We start from the raw sequence: 23,022 nt of genomic DNA, 5'->3' as shown, positions 1-23,022 counted from the left end.
ACTGCATACTACATACTGCATACTACATACTGCATACTACATACTGCATACTACATACTGCATACTCCATACTGCATACTACATACTACACACATCCATACTACATACTGCATACTCCATACTGCATACTACATACTGCATACTACACACTTACATACTACATACTGCATACTACATACTACATACTGCATACTACATACTGCATACTACATACTGCATACTACACACTTACATACTGCATACTACATACTGCATACTACATACTTCCATACTACACTGCATACTACATACTACATACTACATACTGCATACTACATACTGCATACTCCATACTGCATACTACATACTACACACATCCATACTACATACTGGATACTACATACTACACACATCCATACTACATACTGCATACTCCATACTGCATACTACATACTACACACATCCATACTACATACTGCATACTCCATACTGCATACTACATACTACACACTTCCTTACTACATACTACATACTGCATACTACATACTGCATACTACATACTGCATACTGCATACTGCATACTGCATACTACATACTGCATACTCCATACTGCATACTACACACTTACATACTACATACTGCATACTGCATACTGCATACTACATACTGCATACTCCATACTGCATACTACACACTTACATACTACATACTGCATACTGCATACTACATACTGCATACTGCAGTACAATTTTGTTCCCACGAATTCGGCGCTACTAAAGCTAGCCGCAGTGACCAACGCACTTCCGGTTATCTTCACCAAAATAAAATACCCGTTGCCTTTTATCATAGGGAAAGCCATTATCATACAATTGGTGCTTTTGTTTTGAAAACAGGAAGTGAACCTACCCTCGTTGTAGCTAGCTTGAAACTGCCGTTTTGACAGGAAATGACGATCGGCGACGTCACGTTACGTTGCATCTTGGGTAGTTTGAGTATGAGTAGTAACCTCATGATGCATACCCAACATTTAGGAGAATCTAGTATGCATCCGGGAACTTCTGCTTACTCAAACTCGCATACTAACTCAGAAAGTTAGTAGAAGAAGTATGCGGTTTGGAACACTGCCCTGGTTCCCACTCAGAGGGAAACCGTCAGAATAAAGAAGGATCGACGAGGATGGGATTCGAACCCACACGTGCAGAGCACAATGGATTAGCAGTCCATCGCCTTAACCACTCGGCCACCTCGTCCTGTTAAAGGGTGCAATGCTCTGATGGGACTCTGTCTGAGCCGCCATGTTGGAGCTTCTTCAACCCTCTGAGGGACAAACTGGATCCCCTGAAACTGTGAGGAACCAATCAGGAAGCTCACAGCCTAGAGAGGAGAGGGGGTTCCACTGGATCCCCTGGATCCTGATCCATTCCTCTCCAGCAGCATCAGACGAGGTGGCCGAGTGGTTAAGGCGATGGACTGCTAATCCATTGTGCTCTGCACGCGTGGGTTCGAATCCCATCCTCGTCGATCTTACTATATTCTGACGGTTTCCCTCTGAGTGGGAACCATCTGTTCTGAGCTGCTTTGTGACACGTTTAACAAGAGAAGAAGAAGCTCTGTGACACGTTTAACAAGAGAAGAAGAAGAAGCTGCTCTGTGACAATTAACAAGAGAAGAAGAGGCTCTGTGACACATAGGGCTCTCAAGTCTCACGCAATGAGCGTGAAACACACGCCACACGTCATTTCTCATGCTGAGAAATGATCAGCTTCGTCGCACAGAAATTCTAATGGCCGATACTATAAACGAGTCAATGGCAGGTTACTGTGCGCTCGTACAGCTCAGAACTATAGCTCTGGTACAGCTAAAGCTGATGGATTTAGCAACCCATTGGCAAATCACAAAATAGAATTTCTCAGCCAATCAGAAAGCAGAATTTCTTGTTGCCGGGTGTGAAATAGCTTTCAGCTGCAAGCACGCGTTCCATGAATGCACAGCGGACATAACCTATTATGCTCTGAATGCGTGCAGAAGTTGTAGACGAGCTGGAGGTGGAAGAGAACCGTCAGGATCATCAGCAGGTCATATCTTCATTTATTTGAATCTTTTGTTAGTTACTATAGTTTTCCTACTCCTTGTAAAAGACCAATACCTGCCGATTAAAGTGTTCGTTGGAGTAGTAGGCCTAAATATTCAGCACACACCCTTTGACATGAGCAACTTAATGAAAAATGAAAAATATGTAGAGTGTAATTAGGCTTCCGTGGTTAATTCTTTTCAAAGGTGACTGGTATGAACAGATTCCCAATAAGGCCATCTACAATTACCAAACTGGTATTAGTTCTGCCACACTGAAATGCTGATGCAGAGAGGGTTTTTTCCATGGTGGGGCTCAATAAAACCAAGACCAGGAACACGTTGGCTCTGAATGGAACTCTGTCATCCATCATGACTGTGAAAATGGCTGACATTGAGCCACAGTGCTTTAAATGGGAGCCCCCAATATCAGTCATCAAGCATCAAAATCTGCCACAAACACTTACAACAACACTAATAAACAAACACAAACAGAGAGGGACTGCTCAAGGGGCCCATTTGGGGTTATGTTTGTTTTTCTTAATTTCATTTGTCTGTTTTTTTGTTTGTTAAGACTTTGCATACCTAAAACAATTTATTTTAAAATATAGCAGAATTTAGTGTAAAAGTGAAGATTTGTGATTTTGATATAAATAAAACAATTTCTTTGTTCTTTAAGTAGCTAGTTTATGGCGATGGGATACTGCAAGGGACCCCCCCCCCCAAAAAAAACCTGAAAGAAACCCCCCCAAGCACATGGCCCGGCCCCTGCCCCGCCCGAATCTCACTCCAAGCAAACTTGAAAACTTGAGAGCCCTGGTGACACGTTTAACAAGAGAAGAAGAAGCTTTGGTTGTGTTCGAAACTGCATACTACATACTCATCAATCAGACAGTATGCAGAGCGTTTACCCACAATGCATCTCGCTAGTGCCCGAGCCGAAATCAGCCGGCCTGAAGCTGATTTCCCTTAAGCTCTAAACTCTGTAAACTTTAGCAACATTTGAAACATTTTCAGGAGAGAAAGTAGTCGTTTAGATCCCCAACGTGTTGAAAACCTGACAAAATACCGGCTGTTTACCATTTTGTTCCCACGAATTCGGCGCTACTAAAGCTAGCTGCAGTGAGCAACGCACTTCCTGTTATTTTCACAAAATAAAACACCCGTTGCCTTTTATCATAGGGAAAGCCATTACCATACAATTGGTGCTTTTGTTTTGAAAACAGGAAGTGAACCTACCCTCGTTGTAGCTAGCTTGAAACTGCCGTTTTGACAGGAAATGACGATCGGCGACGTCACGTTACGTTGCATCTTGGGTAGTTTGAGTATGAGTAGTAACCTCATGATGCATACCCAACATTTAGGAGAATCTAGTATGCATCCGGGAACTTCTCGCTGACTCAAACTCGCAAACTAACCCAAAAAGTTAGTAGGAGTAGTAGGAGAAGTATGCGGTTTGGAACACTGCCTAAGTTCTTCATTCTGTGAAATTCCCAGAATGCATCTGTGTAACTGCTGTAATCGTGAAACACCCAAAATATTTAGTCATAGATGCTGCAAACAGGATGGATCCATATTTGCAAACTTATTAGGACTGTTTTATCTTTCTTTGTCTAAGAAGGACGTGACTTGGAAGGACCCGTCCTTAACTTCAGACACTGCCCTCTACAGACGGAAACAGGAACTACAGCCATAATTGATCTCCAATGAAACACAGTCCTTACATTTTAGAGCCAAAAGGGATAAACAGAATGAACAGGAAGTAGCAGCACCTTGAGCAGCACCGTCAGCAGGACGTACGCCGTCATCTCCACAGTCATACCGCTGGATTTGTCGGGCTTCAGCCAATCAGCCGTCGTACTGGACTCCTTCCAATACCTGAGTTGAACCGGGTTACCTGGACACACACACATACAGCCATGTGACCCAGACTTATCTCAGTTACTCTATGCTTAAAAGTCCTGCATCTGAAATGTAATGAGTCACCACAGTGATGCACAGTTTATGGTTTAGGGTGCTGAGACTGAGAAGGAAGATTTTTCCCAGAAGAAGAAGAAGAAGAAGAATTAGAAGAAGAAGAAATGAGCAGGTGTGAACACCTTTCTCTTGAGCCAGGTTCTCCAGGCTGGTGAGCAGCTGGGAAACCTCCATGCTGTTGGGGTTATGAAGCGTCAGGGCGTAGGTCGCCATTGCTTGCACATAAACACTCTTCACACTCCCGGCATGCTGGGAAATGTAGGCTGCCGCCCTGCGCTTGCTTCTGTCGTGAGACTGTGAGGAGGAAACAAAATGAGACGACGCAGAGCTCCGTGATTTAAATCATTTAAATAAATTCAGGTAAATCTAATTTATTTCTGTCATCTCATCTACTCCCATTTAATCCCATTTAATCTCATCATATATCATCTGGTCCCACGTCATCATTATCCCCCATTCATCTCTCTCTCACTTTGTGCCGTCTGGTCTAAACTTATTTTACATAATCTTACGTCTCATCTAACATATTCCCAGTACCAGGGCCGGTTTTTGTTATGGGCAATGTGGGCGACCGCCCACAAACATTTCTGTTCTCATGTGTCTATGCATGAAATCTGCACGATATCTTTGAACTTATCTGGACTGTTGCTCGTTTTTAAATTCATTTAAATGATTTTATTTGTTTCTCTTTATATTCTTTTATGTATTTTTAATGCTTCTTACACTCCCTGCTGCAATGCTTTTATTTTATGTGAAGCACTTTGAACTGTTTTGTACATGAAATGTGCTACAAATAAATTTGATTTGACTTTATAACACCCTGTTTGACCCTAATTACATTTTATTTCTTTACATTTCAGCCCATCTTTTTATCTTACATCCTAATATTTCATCCCAAACTATTTATCCTCATTAATCTAATCCCATTCCATTTATAATCTCATTTTCTTGGATCTAATCCCGTCTCATTTCACATCAAACCCGTCCTGTCTCATCCTGTTTTTTTTTTGTTTTTTTAACAATATGTTTATTGATATTTGAAGTTTTACCCCCCCCACATACACTCGGTACAAACAACACTGCAACATAACAGCATTCACATCCATAATAGTCACAACAAGAAAAATACATAAGCTAAATTATAAACAGATAAAGTTTAAGGTTTAAAAAGGAAAAGGAAAAAAAATAAAAATAATAACAATAAGAAAATAATTAAAAGAAAATGTCTCATCCCGTTTGATCTGATATAATCCTGTTTAACTCATCTCATCTCAGCTGTTTTCCTCCCGGCTGAGATGAGTTGATGGAGGATGAAAGAGGGAAGCTGAGTAACTCACCAGGAGCTGCAGGATGGGGTCGCTGATGCTTGTTGCTCTGTGTAGGGCGATCAGCACGATGGACGTCAGGTACACCGACTGCTCCAGGGGGTCACTCCCGTCCAGCTGCCCAAACACACAAAGGTTAGTCAAAGTCTGGGGAAAGATCAGAAGAAGAAGAAGAAGGCGAGGAGGAGCACTGCTGACCAGGACTTTATTGGATTTGTAGTTGGATTTCTCCACGAAGGATCCGTTCTCTTGCTGAGCTTTGCTAATCAGCCAGTTCACAGAGTCAGAGAGCAGCTGATGGTCCACAGGTTCCAGCGCGTCCGCCTTGGACAGGAGGTTCACCACCTCAGCGGTGACCCTGGCAGACGGCGCAGAGGGAGAAGAGAGACGGGTTTGGACATGCAGAGCAGAACCGGTGCACACTGGAAAAAATCTAAATCTTACCAAGATTTAGATTCTTACACTTAATATAAGACACAACTGCCTAACAAGCACCATTTCAGCCAGATATAGGGACTTGTTTTAATACAATACATCTGGAATATCTTGTTAAATGAAAAAACAAATTGTTGAGTCACATATCATATGAAACAAGCTTTTTTTTACATTTGAAGAGGTTTTTAAGCTATTGTCAAGATCACTTTTATCTCAAAAGTCCCAAATATCACATCTTATTTCAAGAAATCTTGACTAGCCGATTTTCACTAGTTCCATTGGCAGATTTTTTATTTCAAGCAAAAATGTCTTTTATTTGGTTTTTTTTTGCTTATTTTAAGAAAAAACATCTTTTATTTGTTAGTTTTTTCTTATTTCAAGCAAAACCGTTTTGTATTTGTTTTTTGTTTTTTTTGCTTTTTTCATGCAAAAACGTCTTTTATTTGTTGTTTTTTTTTGCTTTTTTTAAGCAAAAACGTCTTTTATTTGTTGTTTTTTTTTGCTTATTTTAAGCAAATACGTCTTTTATTTGTTGTTTTTTTGCTTATTTTAAGCAAAAACGTCTTTTATTTGTTGTTTTTTTGCTTATTTTAAGCAAAAACGTCTTTTATTTGTTGTTTTTTTTTGCTTATTTTAAACAAATACGTCTTTTATTTGTTGTTTTTTTGCTTATTTTAAACAAATACGTCTTTTATTTGTTGTTTTTTTTTGCTTATTTTAAACAAATACGTCTTTTATTTGTTAGTTTTTTCTTATTTCAAGCAAAACCGTCTTGTATTTGTTGTTTCTTTTTTGCTTTTTTCAAGCAAAAACGTCTTTTATTTGTTTTTTTGCTAATATTTCAAGCAAAAACGTCTTGTATTTGTTGTTTTTTGCTAATATTTCAAGCAAAAACGTCTTTTATTTGTTGGTTTTTTACGTCAAGCAAAACCGTCTTGTATTTGTTTGTTTTTTTGCTTATTATAAGTACTGATTCACTTGGTGCTGGGTTCTGTTTTAGGGGTTCAGGGTGCTGACTCACAGGGTGCTGGGTTCTGTTTTAGGGGTTCAGGGTGCTGACTCACAGGGTGCTGGGTTCTGTTTTAGGGGTTCAGGGTGCTGACTCACATGGTGCTGGGTTCTGTTTTAGGGGTTCAGGGTGCTGACTCACAGGGTGCTGGGTTCTGTTTTAGGGGTTCAGGGTGCTGACTCACAGGGTGCTGGGTTCTGTTTTAGGGGTTCAGGGTGCTGACTCACATGGTGCTGGGTTCTGTTTTAGGGGTTCAGGGTGCTGACTCACAGGGTGCTGGGTTCTGTTTTAGGGGTTCAGGGTGCTGACTCACATGGTGCTGGGTTCTGTTTTAGGGGTTCAGGGTGCTGACTCACATGGTGCTGGGTTCTGTTTTAGGGGTTCAGAGTGCTGACTCACATGGTGCTGGGTTCTGTTTTAGGGGTTCAGGGTGCTGACTCACAGGGTGCTGGGTTCTGTTTTAGGGGTTCAGGGTGCTGACTCACAGGGTGCTGGGTTCTGTTTTAGGGGTTCAGGGTGCTGACTCACAGGGTGCTGGGTTCTGTTTTAGGGGTTCAGGGTGCTGACTCACATGGTGCTGGGTTCTGTTTTAGGGGTTCAGGGTGCTGACTCACAGGGTGCTGGGTTCTGTTTTAGGGGTTCAGGGTGCTGACTCACAGGGTGCTGGGTTCTGTTTTAGGGGTTCAGGGTGCTGACTCACAGGGTGCTGGGTTCTGTTTTAGGGGTTCAGGGTGCTGACTCACAGGGTGCTGGGTTCTGTTTTAGGGGTTCAGAGTGCTGACTCACATGGTGCTGGATTCTGTTTTAGGGGTTCAGGGTGCTGACTCACAGGGTGCTGGGTTCTGTTTTAGGGGTTCAGGGTGCTGACTCACATGGTGCTGGGTTCTGTTTTAGGGGTTCAGAGTGCTGACTCACATGGTGCTGGGTTCTGTTTTAGGGGTTCAGGGTGCTGACTCACAGGGTGCTGGGTTCTGTTTTAGGGGTTCAGGGTGCTGACTCACAGGGTGCTGGGTTCTGTTTTAGGGGTTCAGGGTGCTGACTCACAGGGTGCTGGGTTCTGTTTTAGGGGTTCAGAGTGCTGACTCACAGGGTGCTGGGTTCTGTTTTAGGGGTTCAGAGTGCTGACTCACATGGTGCTGGATTCTGTTTTAGGGGTTCAGGGTGCTGACTCACAGGGTGCTGGGTTCTGTTTTAGGGGTTCAGGGTGCTGACTCACAGGGTGCTGGGTTCTGTTTTAGGGGTTCAGGGTGCTGACTCACAGGGTGCTGGGTTCTGTTTTAGGGGTTCAGGGTGCTGACTCACAGGGTGCTGGGTTCTGTTTTAGGGGTTCAGGGTGCTGACTCACATGGTGCTGGGTTCTGTTTTAGGGGTTCAGGGTGCTGACTCACATGGTGTTGGGTTCTGTTTTAGGGGTTCAGGGTGCTGACTCACAGGGTGCTGGGTTCTGTTTTAGGGGTTCAGAGTGCTGACTCACATGGTGCTGGGTTCTGTTTTAGGGGTTCAGGGTGCTGACTCACATGGTGCTGGGTTCTGTTTTAGGGGTTCAGAGTGCTGACTCACATGGTGCTGGGTTCTGTTTTAGGGGTTCAGGGTGCTGACTCACATGGTGCTGGGTTCTGTTTTAGGGGTTCAGAGTGCTGACTCACATGGTGCTGGGTTCTGTTTTAGGGGTTCAGGGTGCTGACTCACAGGGTGCTGGGTTCTGTTTTAGGGGTTCAGGGTGCTGACTCACAGGGTGCTGGGTTCTGTTTTAGGGGTTCAGGGTGCTGACTCACATAATGCTGGGTTCTGTTTTAGGGGTTCAGGGTGCTGACTCACATGGTGCTGGGTTCTGTTTTAGGGGTTCAGGGTGCTGACTCACATGGTGTTGGGTTCTGTTTTAGGGGTTCAGGGTGCTGACTCACATGGTGCTGGGTTCTGTTTTAGGGGTTCAGAGTGCTGACTCACATGGTGCTGGGTTCTGTTTTAGGGGTTCAGGGTGCTGACTCACATGGTGCTGGGTTCTGTTTTAGGGGTTCAGGGTGCTGACTCACATGGTGCTGGGTTCTGTTTTAGGGGTTCAGGGTGCTGACTCACAGGGTGCTGGGTTCTGTTTTAGGGGTTCAGGGTGCTGACTCACAGGGTGCTGGGTTCTGTTTTAGGGGTTCAGGGTGCTGACTCACATGGTGCTGGGTTCTGTTTTAGGGGTTCAGGGTGCTGACTCACATGGTGCTGGGTTCTGTTTTAGGGGTTCAGGGTGCTGACTCACATGGTGCTGGGTTCTGTTTTAGGGGTTCAGAGTGCTGACTCACATAATGCTGGGTTCTGTTTTAGGGGTTCAGGGTGCTGACTCACATAATGCTGGATTCTTTGTTCATCCACATGCTGTAGCTGGCGTCTCCTTTCCTGAAGGACGTGATGGCGACCTGGCCTGCAGACACACACACGGCCGGTAAACAAAGAGGCAAGGCAATTTTATATATATAGCACAATTCGTACACAAGGCAATTCAAAGTGCTTCACAGCTACGTAAAATCACAAGAAGGCAATAAAATCATTAAAAAGAAAAAGAAAAAAAGAAAGAAAAAAAGAAATAAATAAATTTAAAAAAAATAATAATAATAATAAAAAAGAAAAAAGAAAAAAACATTGAACATAATCATTAGCTAACTCTTTACGTCACCAGCAGGTTCTGGCTCTCTCTGCTCACCTTCCCTGATCTTCCGCCTCAGATCGGCAGAGTTCTTCTGGACGTCTGGTCCCAGGATGTCCCAGCTGCTGGACGTCTCCAGGTACAGGTACACCTGGATGATGGGCAGCAGCGTCTCCAGCGCCGCCTTCGCCGACCCGGCTGGCAGATCTAGGATCTCTTTCAGGCCCTCGGGGTTGCTGATCACGGTCACCACCTCGCCTGGAAGCTCACCTGGTTCACACATGTGTTACAGAGCAGATTTGTGCCTCTTAAATGATGGCAAAAGAGGTGCAAGACTGCCATATATTGGCGTAGTGGTTGGTTTGGGTACTGCACAGTGGAACGAGGACTTTACTGTGGTAAGACGTCCTCTAATATGGTCCGGGATAATTCATTATTTTATATTACATTTCAGGTGTTTATTCTTTATTTATTTTAAATATTTTAATTTTAAATTTTATTCTTTATTTATTTATTTTATTTTATTTTATTCATTCTTTATTAATTATTTATTTTATTTATTTATTGTCACTGGGACCTTTCCTAACTGTTCTGAGACTTTACTGTGGTAAGACGTTCTCTTATATGGTCCGGGATGATTCATTATTTAATATTACGTTTCAGGTGTTTATTCTTTATTTATTTTAAATATTTTATTTATTCTATATAAATTATTTATTTTATTTATTTATTCTCACTGGGATCTTTCCTAACTGTTCTGAGACTTTACCGTTAATGGTCAGCATTCTCTGCAAACCCGAGTTGGGAACGATGTTTTCCGGCAGCTTGTTCTTCAGCACCACCGACCGCTTCTCCGTGCCTGCAAACAGCAAAACTTCAGAACCTCTGAACAGGTGGAGCAGAACAGGTGGAGCAGAGCATCACGTGACCTGACGCTTACCGTAGAGTCCCTGAGGGTCCAGCCGCCCTCCGGCGTTCTCTTCCTGTTTCACACCTTCAGGCTGGAAACACAACAAGTTAGAGACCCAACCAAATGTAAATTAACTTTATTTATACAGCCCTTTACGGACGATCATTACGGTGTACCAAAGTGCTTTATAATAAATAAAGAGAAGAAGAAGTAAAAACAAATAAAAACTATAAAAGAATAGTGAAACCAATAAAATAAAATAAAAGTGTCATCATACTGCTGCACTGAAAAAAGTGACTTTTTGGTGAAGTAAACTCTATTAGAGTAACTGTCATAATTTATACCTTAAGTAGTTTTAAGATTCAGTAAGAACTCGAGCTTCTTAAGTAAAATTAAACATTTTATTAACATAATACATGAAATATGGGGGAAGAGTAAGTTTTACTTTGGTTTCCTCGTACAATTTAAAGTTTGCACGTACCACCACCCGCAGCGTCTTCTCCACGATGTCCCCGTCTCTTGAGGGCGTTTTCAGGGTGAACCTCAGGGTGTGTTCCCCGGGCTGCAGGCCCAGCAAGGTGAAGGTCACCGGGGCCACGCCGCCCGCCACCAGCTGGCTGTAGGTGCAGCCGGTGGTCCGCAGATCCCCCCCCGCCGGCTCCGACTGCAGCAGGCAGATGTCCGGGCCGGCGGTCAGCGTCACACAGTACTGAGGGCGGAAAGCAAGAGTCAAAAAGTGATAAAAACCTCCATGTTGTTATCAGCCTGTATGTAACCTGTTTTATTAACATGTTATTAATCTGTTATTAATCTGTTATTAACCTGTTATTAATATGTTATTAATCTGTTATTAACCTGTTGGTAACCTGTTAGTGACCTGTTGGTAACCTGTTTGTAACCTGTTAGTGACCTGTTGGTAATCTGTTATTAACATGTTATTAATCTGTTATTAACCTGTTGGTAGCCTGTTATTAACCTGTTGGTAACCTGTTAGTGACCTGTTGGTAACCTGTTATTAACCTGTTGGCAACCTGTTATTAATCTGTTATTAGCCTGTTGGTAACCTGTTAGTGACCTGTTGGTAACCTGTTAGTGACCTGTTGGTAACCTGTTAGTGACCTGTTGGTAATCTGTTATTAACATGTTATTAATCTGTTATTAACCTATTGGTAGCCTGTTATTAACCTGTTGGTAACCTGTTGGTAACCTGTTAGTGACCTGTTGGTAACCTGTTATTAACCTGTTGGTAACCTGTTATTAATCTGTTATTAGCCTGTTATTAACCTGTTGGTAACCTGTTAGTCACCTGTTGGTAACCTGTTATTAACCTGTTGGTAACCTGTTATTAGCCTGTTGGTAACCTGTTAGTGACCTGTTGGTAATCTGTTATTAACATGTTATTAATCTGTTATTAACCTGTTGGTAACCTGTTAGTGACCTGTTGGTAACCTGTTATTAACCTGTTGGTAACCTGTTAGTGACCTGTTGGTAATCTGTTATTAACATGTTATTAATCTGTTATTAACCTGTTGGTAACCTGTTAGTGACCTGTTGGTAACCTGTTATTAACCTGTTGGTAACCTGTTAGTGACCTGTTGGTAACCTGTTATTAACCTGTTGGTAACCTGTTATTAACATGTTATTAATCTGTTACTAACCTGTTGGTAACCTGTTAGTGACCTGTTGGTAACCTGTTATTAACATGTCATTAATCTGTTATTAACCTGTTGGTAACCTGTTGATAACCTGTTGGTAACCTGTTATTAACCTGTTGGTAACCTGTTGACCTGTTATTAACCTGTTGGTAACCTGTTGATGACTTGTTGTTGACCTGTTATTAACCTGTTGGTAACCTGTTAGTAACCTGTTGGTAACCTGTTATTAACATGTTATTAATCTGTCATTAACCTGTTGGTAACCTGTTAGTGACCTGTTGGTAACCTGTTATTAACATGTTATTAATCTGTTACTAACCTGTTGGTAACCTGTTAGTGACCTGTTGGTAACCTGTTATTAACATGTTATTAATCTGTTACTAACCTGTTGGTAACCTGTTAGTGACCTGTTGGTAACCTGTTATTAACATGTTATTAATCTGTTACTAACCTGTTGGTAACCTGTTGATAACCTGTTGGTAACCTGTTAGTGACCTGTTGGTAACCTGTTAGTGACCTGTTGGTAACCTGTTATTAACATGTCATTAATCTGTTATTAACCTGTTGGTAACCTGTTGATAACCTGTTGGTAACCTGTTATTAACCTGTTGGTAACCTGTTGACCTGTTATTAACCTGTTGGTAACCTGTTGATGACTTGTTGTTGACCTGTTATTAACCTGTTGGTAACCTGTTGGTAACCTGTTGGTAACCTGTTATTAACCTGTTGGTAACCTGTTAGTAACCTGTTGGTAACCTGTTATTAACCTGTTGGTAACCTGTTATTAACCTGTTGGTAACCTGTTGATGACTTGTTGTTGACCTGTTATTAACCTGTTGGTAACCTGTTGGTAACCTATTATTAACCTGTTGGTAACCTTTTGGTAACCTGTCTGTAACCTGTTATTAACCTGTTGGTAACCTGTTGGTAACCTGTCTGTAACCTGTTATTAACCTGTTGGTAACCTGTTGACCTGTTATTAAACTGTTAGTGACCTGCTGGTAACCTGTTATTAACCTGTTGGTAACCTGTTGACCTGTTATTAACCTGTTGGTAACCTGTTGATGACTTGTTGTTGACCTGTTATTAACCTGTTGGTAACCTGTTGGTAACCTGTTGGTAACCTGTTATTAACCTGTTGGTAACCTGTTAGTAACCTGTTGGTAACCTGTTATTAACCTGTTGGTAACCTGTTGATGACTTGTTGTTGACCTGTTATTAACCTGTTGGTAACCTGTTGGTAACCTATTATTAACCTGTTGGTAACCTTTTGGTAACCTGTCTGTAACCTGTTATTAACCTGTTGGTAACCTGTTGGTAACCTGTCTGTAACCTGTTATTAACCTGTTGGTAACCTGTTGACCTGTTATTAAACTGTTAGTGACCTGCTGGTAACCTGTTATTAACCCATTGGTAACTTGTTGATGACTTGTTGTTGACCTGTTATTAACCTGTTGGTAACCTGTTATTAACCTGTTGGTAACCTGTTGACCTGTTATTAAACTGTTAGTGACCTGCTGGTAACCTGTTATTAACCTGTTGGTAACCTGTTGACCTGTTATTAACCCATTGGTAACTTGTTGATGACTTGTTGTTGACCTGTTATTAACCTGTTGGTAACCTGTTGATGACTTGTTGTTGACCTGTTATTAACCTGTTGGTAACCTGTTATTAACCTGTTGGTAACCTGTCTCTAACCTGTTGGTAACCTGTTGGTAACCTGTCTCTAACCTGTTATTAACCTGTTGGTAACCTGTTGGTAACCTGTTATTAACCTGTTGGTAACATGTTGGTAACCTGTCTCTAACCTGTTGGTAACCTGTTATTAACCTGTTGGTAACCTGTCTGTAAGCTGTTATTAACCTGTTATTAACCTGTTGGTAACCTGTTATTAACCTGTTGGTAACCTGTTATTAACCTGTTGGTAACCTGTTATTAACTTGTTGGTAACCTGTCTCTAACCTGTTGGTAACCTGTTGGTAACCTGTCTCTAACCTGTTATTAACCTGTTGGTAACCTGTTGGTAACCTGTTATTAACCTGTTGGTAACCTGTTATTAACCTGTTGGTAACATGTTGGTAACCTGTCTCTAACCTGTTGGTAACCTGTTATTAACCTGTTGGTAACCTGTCTCTAACCTGTTGGTAACCTGTTATTAACCTGTTGGTAACCTGTCTCTAACCTGTTGGTAACCTGTTGGTAACCTGTTATTAACCTGTTGGTAACCTGTTATTAACCTGTTGGTAACATGTTGGTAACCTGTCTCTAACCTGTTGGTAACCTGTTATTAACCTGTTGGTAACCTGTCTCTAACCTGTTGGTAACCTGTTATTAACCTGTTGGTAACCTGTCTCTAACCTGTTATTAACCTGTTGGTAACCTGTTATTAACCTGTTTTTAACCTGTTTTTAATCTGCTGTTAACCTGTTGGTAATCTTTTATTAACCGGTGACATCTAAGATGCAGAGCTGTAACATGGCAGTGAATCATGGGAAATGTAGTTGGATGTGCGGTTCGTACCCTGATGGTGTTGGCATCCTGGTTGTAGACAGAACCCCGCAGCTGCACCTGCTCTCCTCTGACCACCTGGTAGGGCAGCGGGATGTCCACGCTGAGCGGCAGATTAACCGACACCTTCACCGGATCAGCCACACACATACCTGTGGACGCACAACACGACAGAGTGGACACACCTGAAGGTCAAAACACACATACCTGTGGACGCACAATACGACAGAGTGGACACACCTGAAGGTCAAAACACACATACCTGTGGACGCACAATACGACAGAGTGGACGCACAACACAACAGAGTGGACGCACAACACAACAGAGTGGACGCACAACACAACAGAGTGGACGCACAACACAACAGAGTGGACGCACAACACAACAGAGTGGACGCACAACACAACAGAGTGGACGCACAACACAACAGAGTGGACGCACAATACAACAGAGTGGACGCACAACACAACAGAGTGGACGCACAATACAACAGAGTGGACGCACAACACAACAGAGTGGACGCACAACACAACAGAGTGGACGCACAACACAACAGAGTGGACGCACAACACAACAGAGTGGACGCACAACACAACAGAGTGGACGCACAACACAACAGAGTGGACGCACAACACAACAGAGTGGACGCACAACACAACAGAGTGGACGCACAACACAACAGAGTGGACGCACAACACAACAGAGTGGACACACAACACAACAGAGTGGACGCACAACACAACAGAGTGGACACACAACACAACAGAGTGGACGCACAACACAACAGAGTGGACGCACAACACAACAGAGTGGACACACAATACAACAGAGTGGACACACAACACAACAGAGTGGACACACAACACAACAGAGTGGACGCACAACACAACAGAGTGGACACACAACACAACAGAGTGGACGCACAACACAACAGAGTGGACGCACAACACAACAGAGTGGACACACAATACAACAGAGTGGACACACAACACAACAGAGTGGACACACAACACAACAGAGTGGACGCACAATACAACAGAGTGGACACACAACACAACAGAGTGGACGCACAACACAACAGAGTGGACACACAACACAACAGAGTGGACGCACAACACAACAGAGTGGACACACAATACAACAGAGTGGACGCACAATACAACAGAGTGGACGCACAATACAACAGAGTGGACGCACAACACAACAGAGTGGACACACAATACAACAGAGTGGACACACAACACAACAGAGTGGACGCACAACACAACAGAGTGGACACACAACACAACAGAGTGGACGCACAACACAACAGAGTGGACACACAACACAACAGAGTGGACACACAACACAACAGAGTGGACACACAACACAACAGAGTGGACACACAACACAACAGAGTGGACACACAACACAACAGAGTGGAAACACAACAGAGTGGAAACACAACAGAGTGGAAACACAACACAACAGAGTGGACGCACAACACAACAGAGTGGAAACACAACAGAGTGGAAACACAACAGAGTGGAAACACAATACAACAGAGTGGACGCACAACACAACAGAGTGGAAACACAACAGAGTGGACGCACAACACAACAGAGTGGACACACAACACAACAGAGTGGACGCACAACACAACAGAGTGGACACACAACACAACAGAGTGGACACACAACACAACAGAGTGGACACACAACACAACAGAGTGGACGCACAACACAACAGAGTGGAAACACAACAGAGTGGAAACACAACAGAGTGGAAACACAATACAACAGAGTGGACGCACAACACAACAGAGTGGACACACAACACAACAGAGTGGAAACACAATACAACAGAGTGGACGCACAACACAACAGAGTGGACACACAATACAACAGAGTGGACGCACAACACAACAGAGTGGACACACAACACAACAGAGTGGACGCACAACACAACAGAGTGGACACACAACACAACAGAGTGGACACACAACACAACAGAGTGGACACACAACACAACAGAGTGGACGCACAACACAACAGAGTGGACGCACAACACAACAGAGTGGAAACACAACAGAGTGGAAACACAACAGAGTGGAAACACAATACAACAGAGTGGACGCACAACACAACAGAGTGGACACACAATACAACAGAGTGGACGCACAACACAACAGAGTGGACACACAATACAACAGAGTGGACAAACCTGAAGGTCAAATCAAAGGATAAATGGAGGAAGAGAGAAGGAGCAGGATGGAGAAGAACGGGGAATTAACCCTTTGTGTGGTCTTAACATTCTGTTTACTCCCCTTTGTCCCCTTTGGGTCAAATATGAATAATTGGATGAATGGATGGCTGAATGGATGGCTTGACGGATGAATGGATGAATAATCAGATGAATGGATTGATTGATGGCTGAATGGATGAATAAGGCAAGGCAAGGCAATTTTATTTATAGAGCACAATTCATACACAGGGCAATTCAAAGTGCTTCACAGCTACATAAAATCACAAGAAGGCAATAAAATCATTAAAAAGAAATAAAAAATAAAATAAAGAAATTAAAAACCCATTAAAATAATCATTAATTAATTAAAAATCAAAGAGTGCAGATAAAAATTATAATTGGATGAATGGATGAATAATTGGATGAATGGATTGATTGATTGAATTTTAAATCCAAATTTTTTTTTTTTTACCACAAACCATCTGTCAGTTGGACCAACAGTTTTCTTGTTTTCTCAGTTTTCTTTTACATAATAAAGGTTTATTATTGCTATTATATAAATGTGAAGTAATTACTTCTCAATTAATTATATTGAAAGGGAAAAAAACAGTGAACCTTTTTCTGGTGTTTCAATGTTTTTATAATTCACGGGTCAAAAATGACCCATAAGACAATCTTTGTGCCCTAGTGGTGTACAGCCCACATGGAAACATAAACAAAAATAAAGTATGACTTTTTCTAATGATGGGGTCCCTTTAGGAAAAGTCATAAAATTTCATATTGGAAAAAGTTTAAGGTGTTTTTTCTACAGCTAAATATGGTAGTGGGTGGGGAGAACCATGTTATTTCTTTATTTGCAGATGATGTTCTTTTATATTTGTATAAACCTGGGAAATCATGGTCGTGGGTCACTTTTGACCCACAGGACAACAGGAGGGTTAAAGGAGAGACTCACCGCCGGGGAACATGCCGACAGTCTGAATCTCCCAGGTGGTCAAAGAGTCCGGCAGACGCCTGCTGAGCGGCAGACCGCCCGAACTGAAGACACAAACACACACAAGAGACTGAACTACGGATTATGGATCCATTCTAAACACAACAGATGACTTTAGATTTGCTGGTGATATGATGAATAAACCCAAAACAGTCTGAGCTCTGGAGGATTCTCTTCATCTAGTTATAGAAAATGTTACAGATTGTATAGAAATGGATGGATGGATGGATGGATGGATGGATGGATGGATGGATGGATGGATGGATGGATGAATGGATGGATGGATGGATGATGGATGGATGGATGGATGGATGGATGGATGGATGGATTGATGGTTGAATGGATGAATTATTGGATGAATGGATGGATTGATGGCTGAATGGATGAATAATTGGATGAATGGATGGATTGATGGCTGAATGGATGAATAATCAGATGAATGGGTGGCTGAATGGATGAATAATTTGATGGATTGATGGCTGAATGGATGAATAATCAGATGAATGGATGGATTGATGGCTGAATGGATGAACAGTTGGATGAATGGATGAATAATCAGATAAATGGATGGCTGAATGGATGAATAATTTGATGGATTGATGACTGAATGGATGAATAATTGGATTAATGGATGGATTGATGGTTGAATGGATTAATAATCAGATGAATGGATGGATTGATGGCTGAATGGATGAATAATTGGATGAATGGATGGATTGATGGCTGAATGGATGAATAATCAGATGAATGGATGGATTGATGGCTGAATGGATGAATAATTTGATGAATGGATGGATTGATGGCTGAATGGATGAATAATTGGATGGATTCATGGATGGATTCATGGATATATTGATGTCTGAATGGATGGATTGATGGTTGAATGGATGAATAATTGGATGAATGGATGGATTGATGGCTGAATGGATGAATAATCAGATGAATGGATGGATTGATGGCTGAATGGATGAATAATTTGATGAATGGATGGATTGATGGCTGAATGGATGAATAATCAGATGAATGGATGGATTGATGGCTGAATGGATGAATAATTGGATGAATGGATGGATTGATGGCTGAATGGATGAATAATCAGATGAATGGATGGATTGATGGCTGAATGGATGAATAATTTGATGAATGGATGGATTGATGGCTGAATGGATGAATAATTGGATGGATTCATGGATGGATTCATGGATATATTGATGTCTGAATGGATGGATTGATGGTTGAATGGATGAATAATTGGATGAATGGATGGATTGATGGCTGAATGGATGAATAATCAGATGAATGGATGGATTGATGGCTGAATGGATGAATAATTTGATGAATGGATGGATTGATGGCTGAATGGATGAATAATCAGATGAATGGATGGATTGATGGCTGAATGGATGAATAATCAGATGAATGGATGGATTGATGGCTGAATGGATGAATAATTTGATGAATGGATGGATTGATGGCTGAATGGATGAATAATCAGATGAATGGATGGATTGATGGCTGAATGGATGAATAATTTGATGAATGGATGGATTGATGGCTGAATGGATGAATAATCAGATGAATGGATGGATTGATGGCTGAATGGATGAATAATCAGATGAATGGATGGATTGATGGCTGAATGGATGAACAATTGGCTGAATGAATTAATAATTGGATGAATGGATGGATTGATGGCTAAATGGATGGATTGATGTCTGAATGGATGAATAATTGGCTGAATGGATTAATAATTGGATGAATGGATGGATTGATGGATGGATTGATGGTTGAATGGATGGATTGATGGCTGAATGGATGAATAACTGGATGAATGGATTGATTGATTGCTGAATGGATGAATAATCAGATGAATGGATGGATTAATGGATGAATGGATGGATAATCAGATGAATTGATGGATTGATGGCTAAATGGATGAATAATTGGTTGAATGGATGGATTGATGGATGAATGGATGAATAATTGGATGAATAGATGGACTGATGGATAAATGAATGGATAATCAGATGAATGGATGGATTGATGGATAAATGGATGGATAATCAGATAAATGGATGGATTGATGGCTGAATGGATGAATAATTGGATGAATGGATGAATAATTGGATGAATGGATGAATAATTGGATGAATGGATGGATTGATGGCTGAATGGCTGAATAATTGGCTGAATGGATGAATAATCAGATGAATGGATGGATTGGTGGCTGAATGGATGAATAATCAGATGAATGGATGGATTGGTGGCTGAATGGATGAATAATCATGAATGGATGGATAATCGGATGAATGGATGAATAATCAGATGAATGGATGGATTGTAACTGGATGAATGGATGGATCTCAAACACCACCCCCTGAGGTGTGTTTAGCCGAACTCACCTGATCTTGTGCACCTCCCACAACCAGCTCTCTGGAAAGTAGCTCCGCACCCGTGAAGGAGCCTGGTCAAAGTCTGCGCCCATGTCTGAACAAAGACAAACAAACTGGTGATTCATCCCCCCGGGGGTCACACATTAAAACCCACCCGGAGTCCGTAACTCATCCGGACTGACCGTGGCGTCCCAGTACGAGTCTGTCCGACTGGTCCAGCTCGTTCTGGATGAACTCGCAGCACTCTTTGAAGGCCACACTGCAGCGAGGGTATTTCCTGAAGGCCTGCCGGGCAAACTGCTCACAGGTCACGCTCTTTGGGATGTACCTCATCCCCTGCTCACAGCACGTCTTCACCTGGCCGTAAGTATTGGCTGTGCAGAGACACGAGTCAAACTACGAGTTAGAGTCAGTGAAAGAAACTCTTACTGTGACAGAGTGTTAATTATGAAACTAGGGCAGGGCAACGATTAAAATGTTTAATCTAATTAATCACATGATTTCCCTGATTAATCACGATTAATCGCATTTGTACGCAGAATCCAAAAATGAATCCAAAAGTAGCGTATAGCTTTTAGCATTTAGCTTTATTTTAAATGTGCTGCCATATGAATGAAAGTGCCATAACATTTGTTGTGCAAACACACTTTTAACATCAGCATCTTTCTGTAGTTTTTATGTAGAAGCCTCGCTCCACTGTCTGTTTCCTTGAATGACTTGCTGCTATCAGTTGTGTGTTTTGCCTTTAAGTGATATTTTAGACTGGAACTACTACGCTGAGAAGACAATTCAACTTGGCAGTGTTTACAGATGACTTTGGTTCTGTCCACTCCGCCGTCTGGAAGAACTTTAACATGAAAATGGCCGAGTAAAAGTTCCGTACCCTTCTCCATGTTTGGTGGATCCGCCGATTACTTTCTTTTCCTGTTCCACAGCAGACAGCAGCAGACTTTTACAAAATAAAAGCCTGTGAGCAACAGACTTTTACAAAATAAAAGCCTGTGAGCAACAGACTTTTACAGAATAAAAGCCTGTGAGCAACAGACTTTTACAAAATAAAAGCCTGTGAGCGACAGACTTTTACAGAATAAAAGCCTGTGAGCGACAGACTTTTACAAAATAAAAGCCTGTGAGCGACAGACTTTTACAAAATAAAAGCCTGTGAGCGACAGACTTTTACAAAATAAAAGCCTGTGAGCAACAGACTTTTACAAAATAAAAGCCTGTGAGCAACAGACTTTTACAAAATAAAAGCCTGTGAGCAACAGACTTTTACAGAATAAAAGCCTGTGAGCAACAGACTTTTACAAAATAAAAGCCTGTGAGCAACAGACTTTTACAAAATAAAAGCCTGTGAGCAACAGACTTTTACAGAATAAAAGCCTGTGAGCAACAGACTTTTACAAAATAAAAGCCTGTGAGCAACAGACTTTTACAAAATAAAAGCCTCTGAGCGACAGACTTTTACAAAATAAAAGGATTGGAGCGACAGACTTTTACAAAATAAAAGCATGTGAGCAACAGACTTTTACAAAATAAAAGCCTGTGAGCAACAGACTTTTACAAAATAAAAGCATGTGAGCAACAGACTTTTACAAAAATAAAAGCCTGTGAGCAACAGACTTTTACAAAAATAAAAGCCTGTGAGCAACAGACTTTTACAAAATAAAATGAATAATAAAACCTGCGTTTATCAGCGTTAAATAATATCGAGTTTACTCGCCCAGCCCAATATGAAACACAACATAAAGCATCCCTTATCTCATTTGTGTGACCTTTGTAGCTGTTTGGGGTCATGGTTTACCCCTTAGAGGTTTTATATATCGCTTCATTTCTGTGATAACTTTTGTTGTTGCATGGACTGCACTGACCCAACGAATCAATCAAAGTCCAAACGTACTTTTTAGGGATGGGAATCGAAAACCGGTTCTTGTTGAGAACCGGTTCCCAGTGTTTCAATTCCTTGGAATCGTTTTGCAAACGATTCCCTTTCCAGTGGGCGCGAATGACGTCACCACGCAGCGTTGCGTGGCGAGTCCAGCGCAGCGAGCAGCCAACAGTAAACATGGCGCCCAAGTGGTACAAACGCTCGAAAGTTTGGTTACACATCCCTAAAAAAGACGGCAACAGGGCAACTTGCAAAGTGAATATTTCACCAAAGGGAGGAAATACTACCAACATGCAATAACTATGAATGAATGTCGCGTTTTCGATCCGCTCCGGACTAACGTTGGTGAATCTGAACCCAGCAACGTTAGCAACGTTAGCATGTCCTCGGCTAACACTGCAGGTAACTAACTAACTAACAAACACTGCCTATCATGTTAGCACCATTTGCCTGATTGTAAAAGCTGCTGTTAGTAACGGTTAAGGTTAAATGAATGCCTTCTCAGGCATTACATTTAGATGAAATCATGAGAGACAGAGCCTGACTGGCTCAGAGCCAGAGGCTGGTGGTACTACCCCCAGTTCACCTCTACCTCCAGCTTCTCCTTTCACCAGAGCAGGAAGAGTTAAATTACCCAGGCCATGATAGACCAATGTGGACCTCACCGTTGTTGGGTTTGTGAGGTCATGACTCGTGTTACTTCTAAACTAAACAAAGTTGATGCTGATCGACCGGTTTGTTGTCCTTTTTCTCCAAATGAGAATCGATAAGGGAACCGACAAAGAACCGAATCGTTAAGCAGAATCGAAAATGGAAATGGAATCGTAAAAATCTTATTAATTCCCATCCCTAGTCCTTATGGAACACGAATAAACGTGTGGACAGAGCTGAACAGTCTGGGAAATGGACTGACCAACAGATGCTCGACAGGTGGAGTTTACCTTTGTTTCTCTTCTCCTCTTCGGTCACAGCTCGCTTCGCTCGTACGACTGCTTGACACTTCTCCTCTGCACACACATTTAT

At 41.9% G+C, this 23,022-nt stretch overlaps 1 protein-coding gene and 2 non-coding genes across 3 annotated transcripts in view; 1 reads left to right on the top strand and 2 right to left on the bottom strand.

The window, feature by feature from the left end:
* c5 (complement component 5) overlaps positions 1-23,022 on the bottom strand; it is a 77,788-nt gene that overhangs the window by 30,888 nt on the left and 23,878 nt on the right. Inside the window, exons 16-29 of the mRNA XM_075467003.1 lie at positions 22,941-23,006; positions 20,294-20,485; positions 20,121-20,205; positions 17,680-17,762; positions 14,513-14,652; positions 10,819-11,046; positions 10,368-10,428; positions 10,197-10,286; positions 9,485-9,697; positions 9,130-9,205; positions 5,550-5,709; positions 5,364-5,468; positions 4,149-4,320; positions 3,822-3,946 (exon numbers count right to left, since the gene is read on the bottom strand). Of these exons, the coding sequence (XP_075323118.1) occupies positions 3,822-3,946; positions 4,149-4,320; positions 5,364-5,468; positions 5,550-5,709; positions 9,130-9,205; positions 9,485-9,697; positions 10,197-10,286; positions 10,368-10,428; positions 10,819-11,046; positions 14,513-14,652; positions 17,680-17,762; positions 20,121-20,205; positions 20,294-20,485; positions 22,941-23,006 (1,796 nt within the window). The remainder of the gene's footprint in view (positions 1-3,821; positions 3,947-4,148; positions 4,321-5,363; positions 5,469-5,549; positions 5,710-9,129; positions 9,206-9,484; positions 9,698-10,196; positions 10,287-10,367; positions 10,429-10,818; positions 11,047-14,512; positions 14,653-17,679; positions 17,763-20,120; positions 20,206-20,293; positions 20,486-22,940; positions 23,007-23,022) is intronic.
* On the bottom strand, positions 1,148-1,229 carry trnas-gcu (transfer RNA serine (anticodon GCU)). Its single transcript has one exon. It is a non-coding gene; the product is annotated as a tRNA-Ser (tRNA).
* trnas-gcu (transfer RNA serine (anticodon GCU)) lies at positions 1,419-1,500 on the top strand. The gene has a single exon. It is a non-coding gene; the product is annotated as a tRNA-Ser (tRNA).

Source organism: Odontesthes bonariensis, chromosome 6, assembly GCF_027942865.1.
Source record: "Odontesthes bonariensis isolate fOdoBon6 chromosome 6, fOdoBon6.hap1, whole genome shotgun sequence".
Classification (NCBI taxonomy): domain Eukaryota; kingdom Metazoa; phylum Chordata; class Actinopteri; order Atheriniformes; family Atherinopsidae; genus Odontesthes; species Odontesthes bonariensis.
Note: the sequence above shows the minus strand (reverse complement) of the source record. Positions and strands in the feature narration are given on the sequence as shown.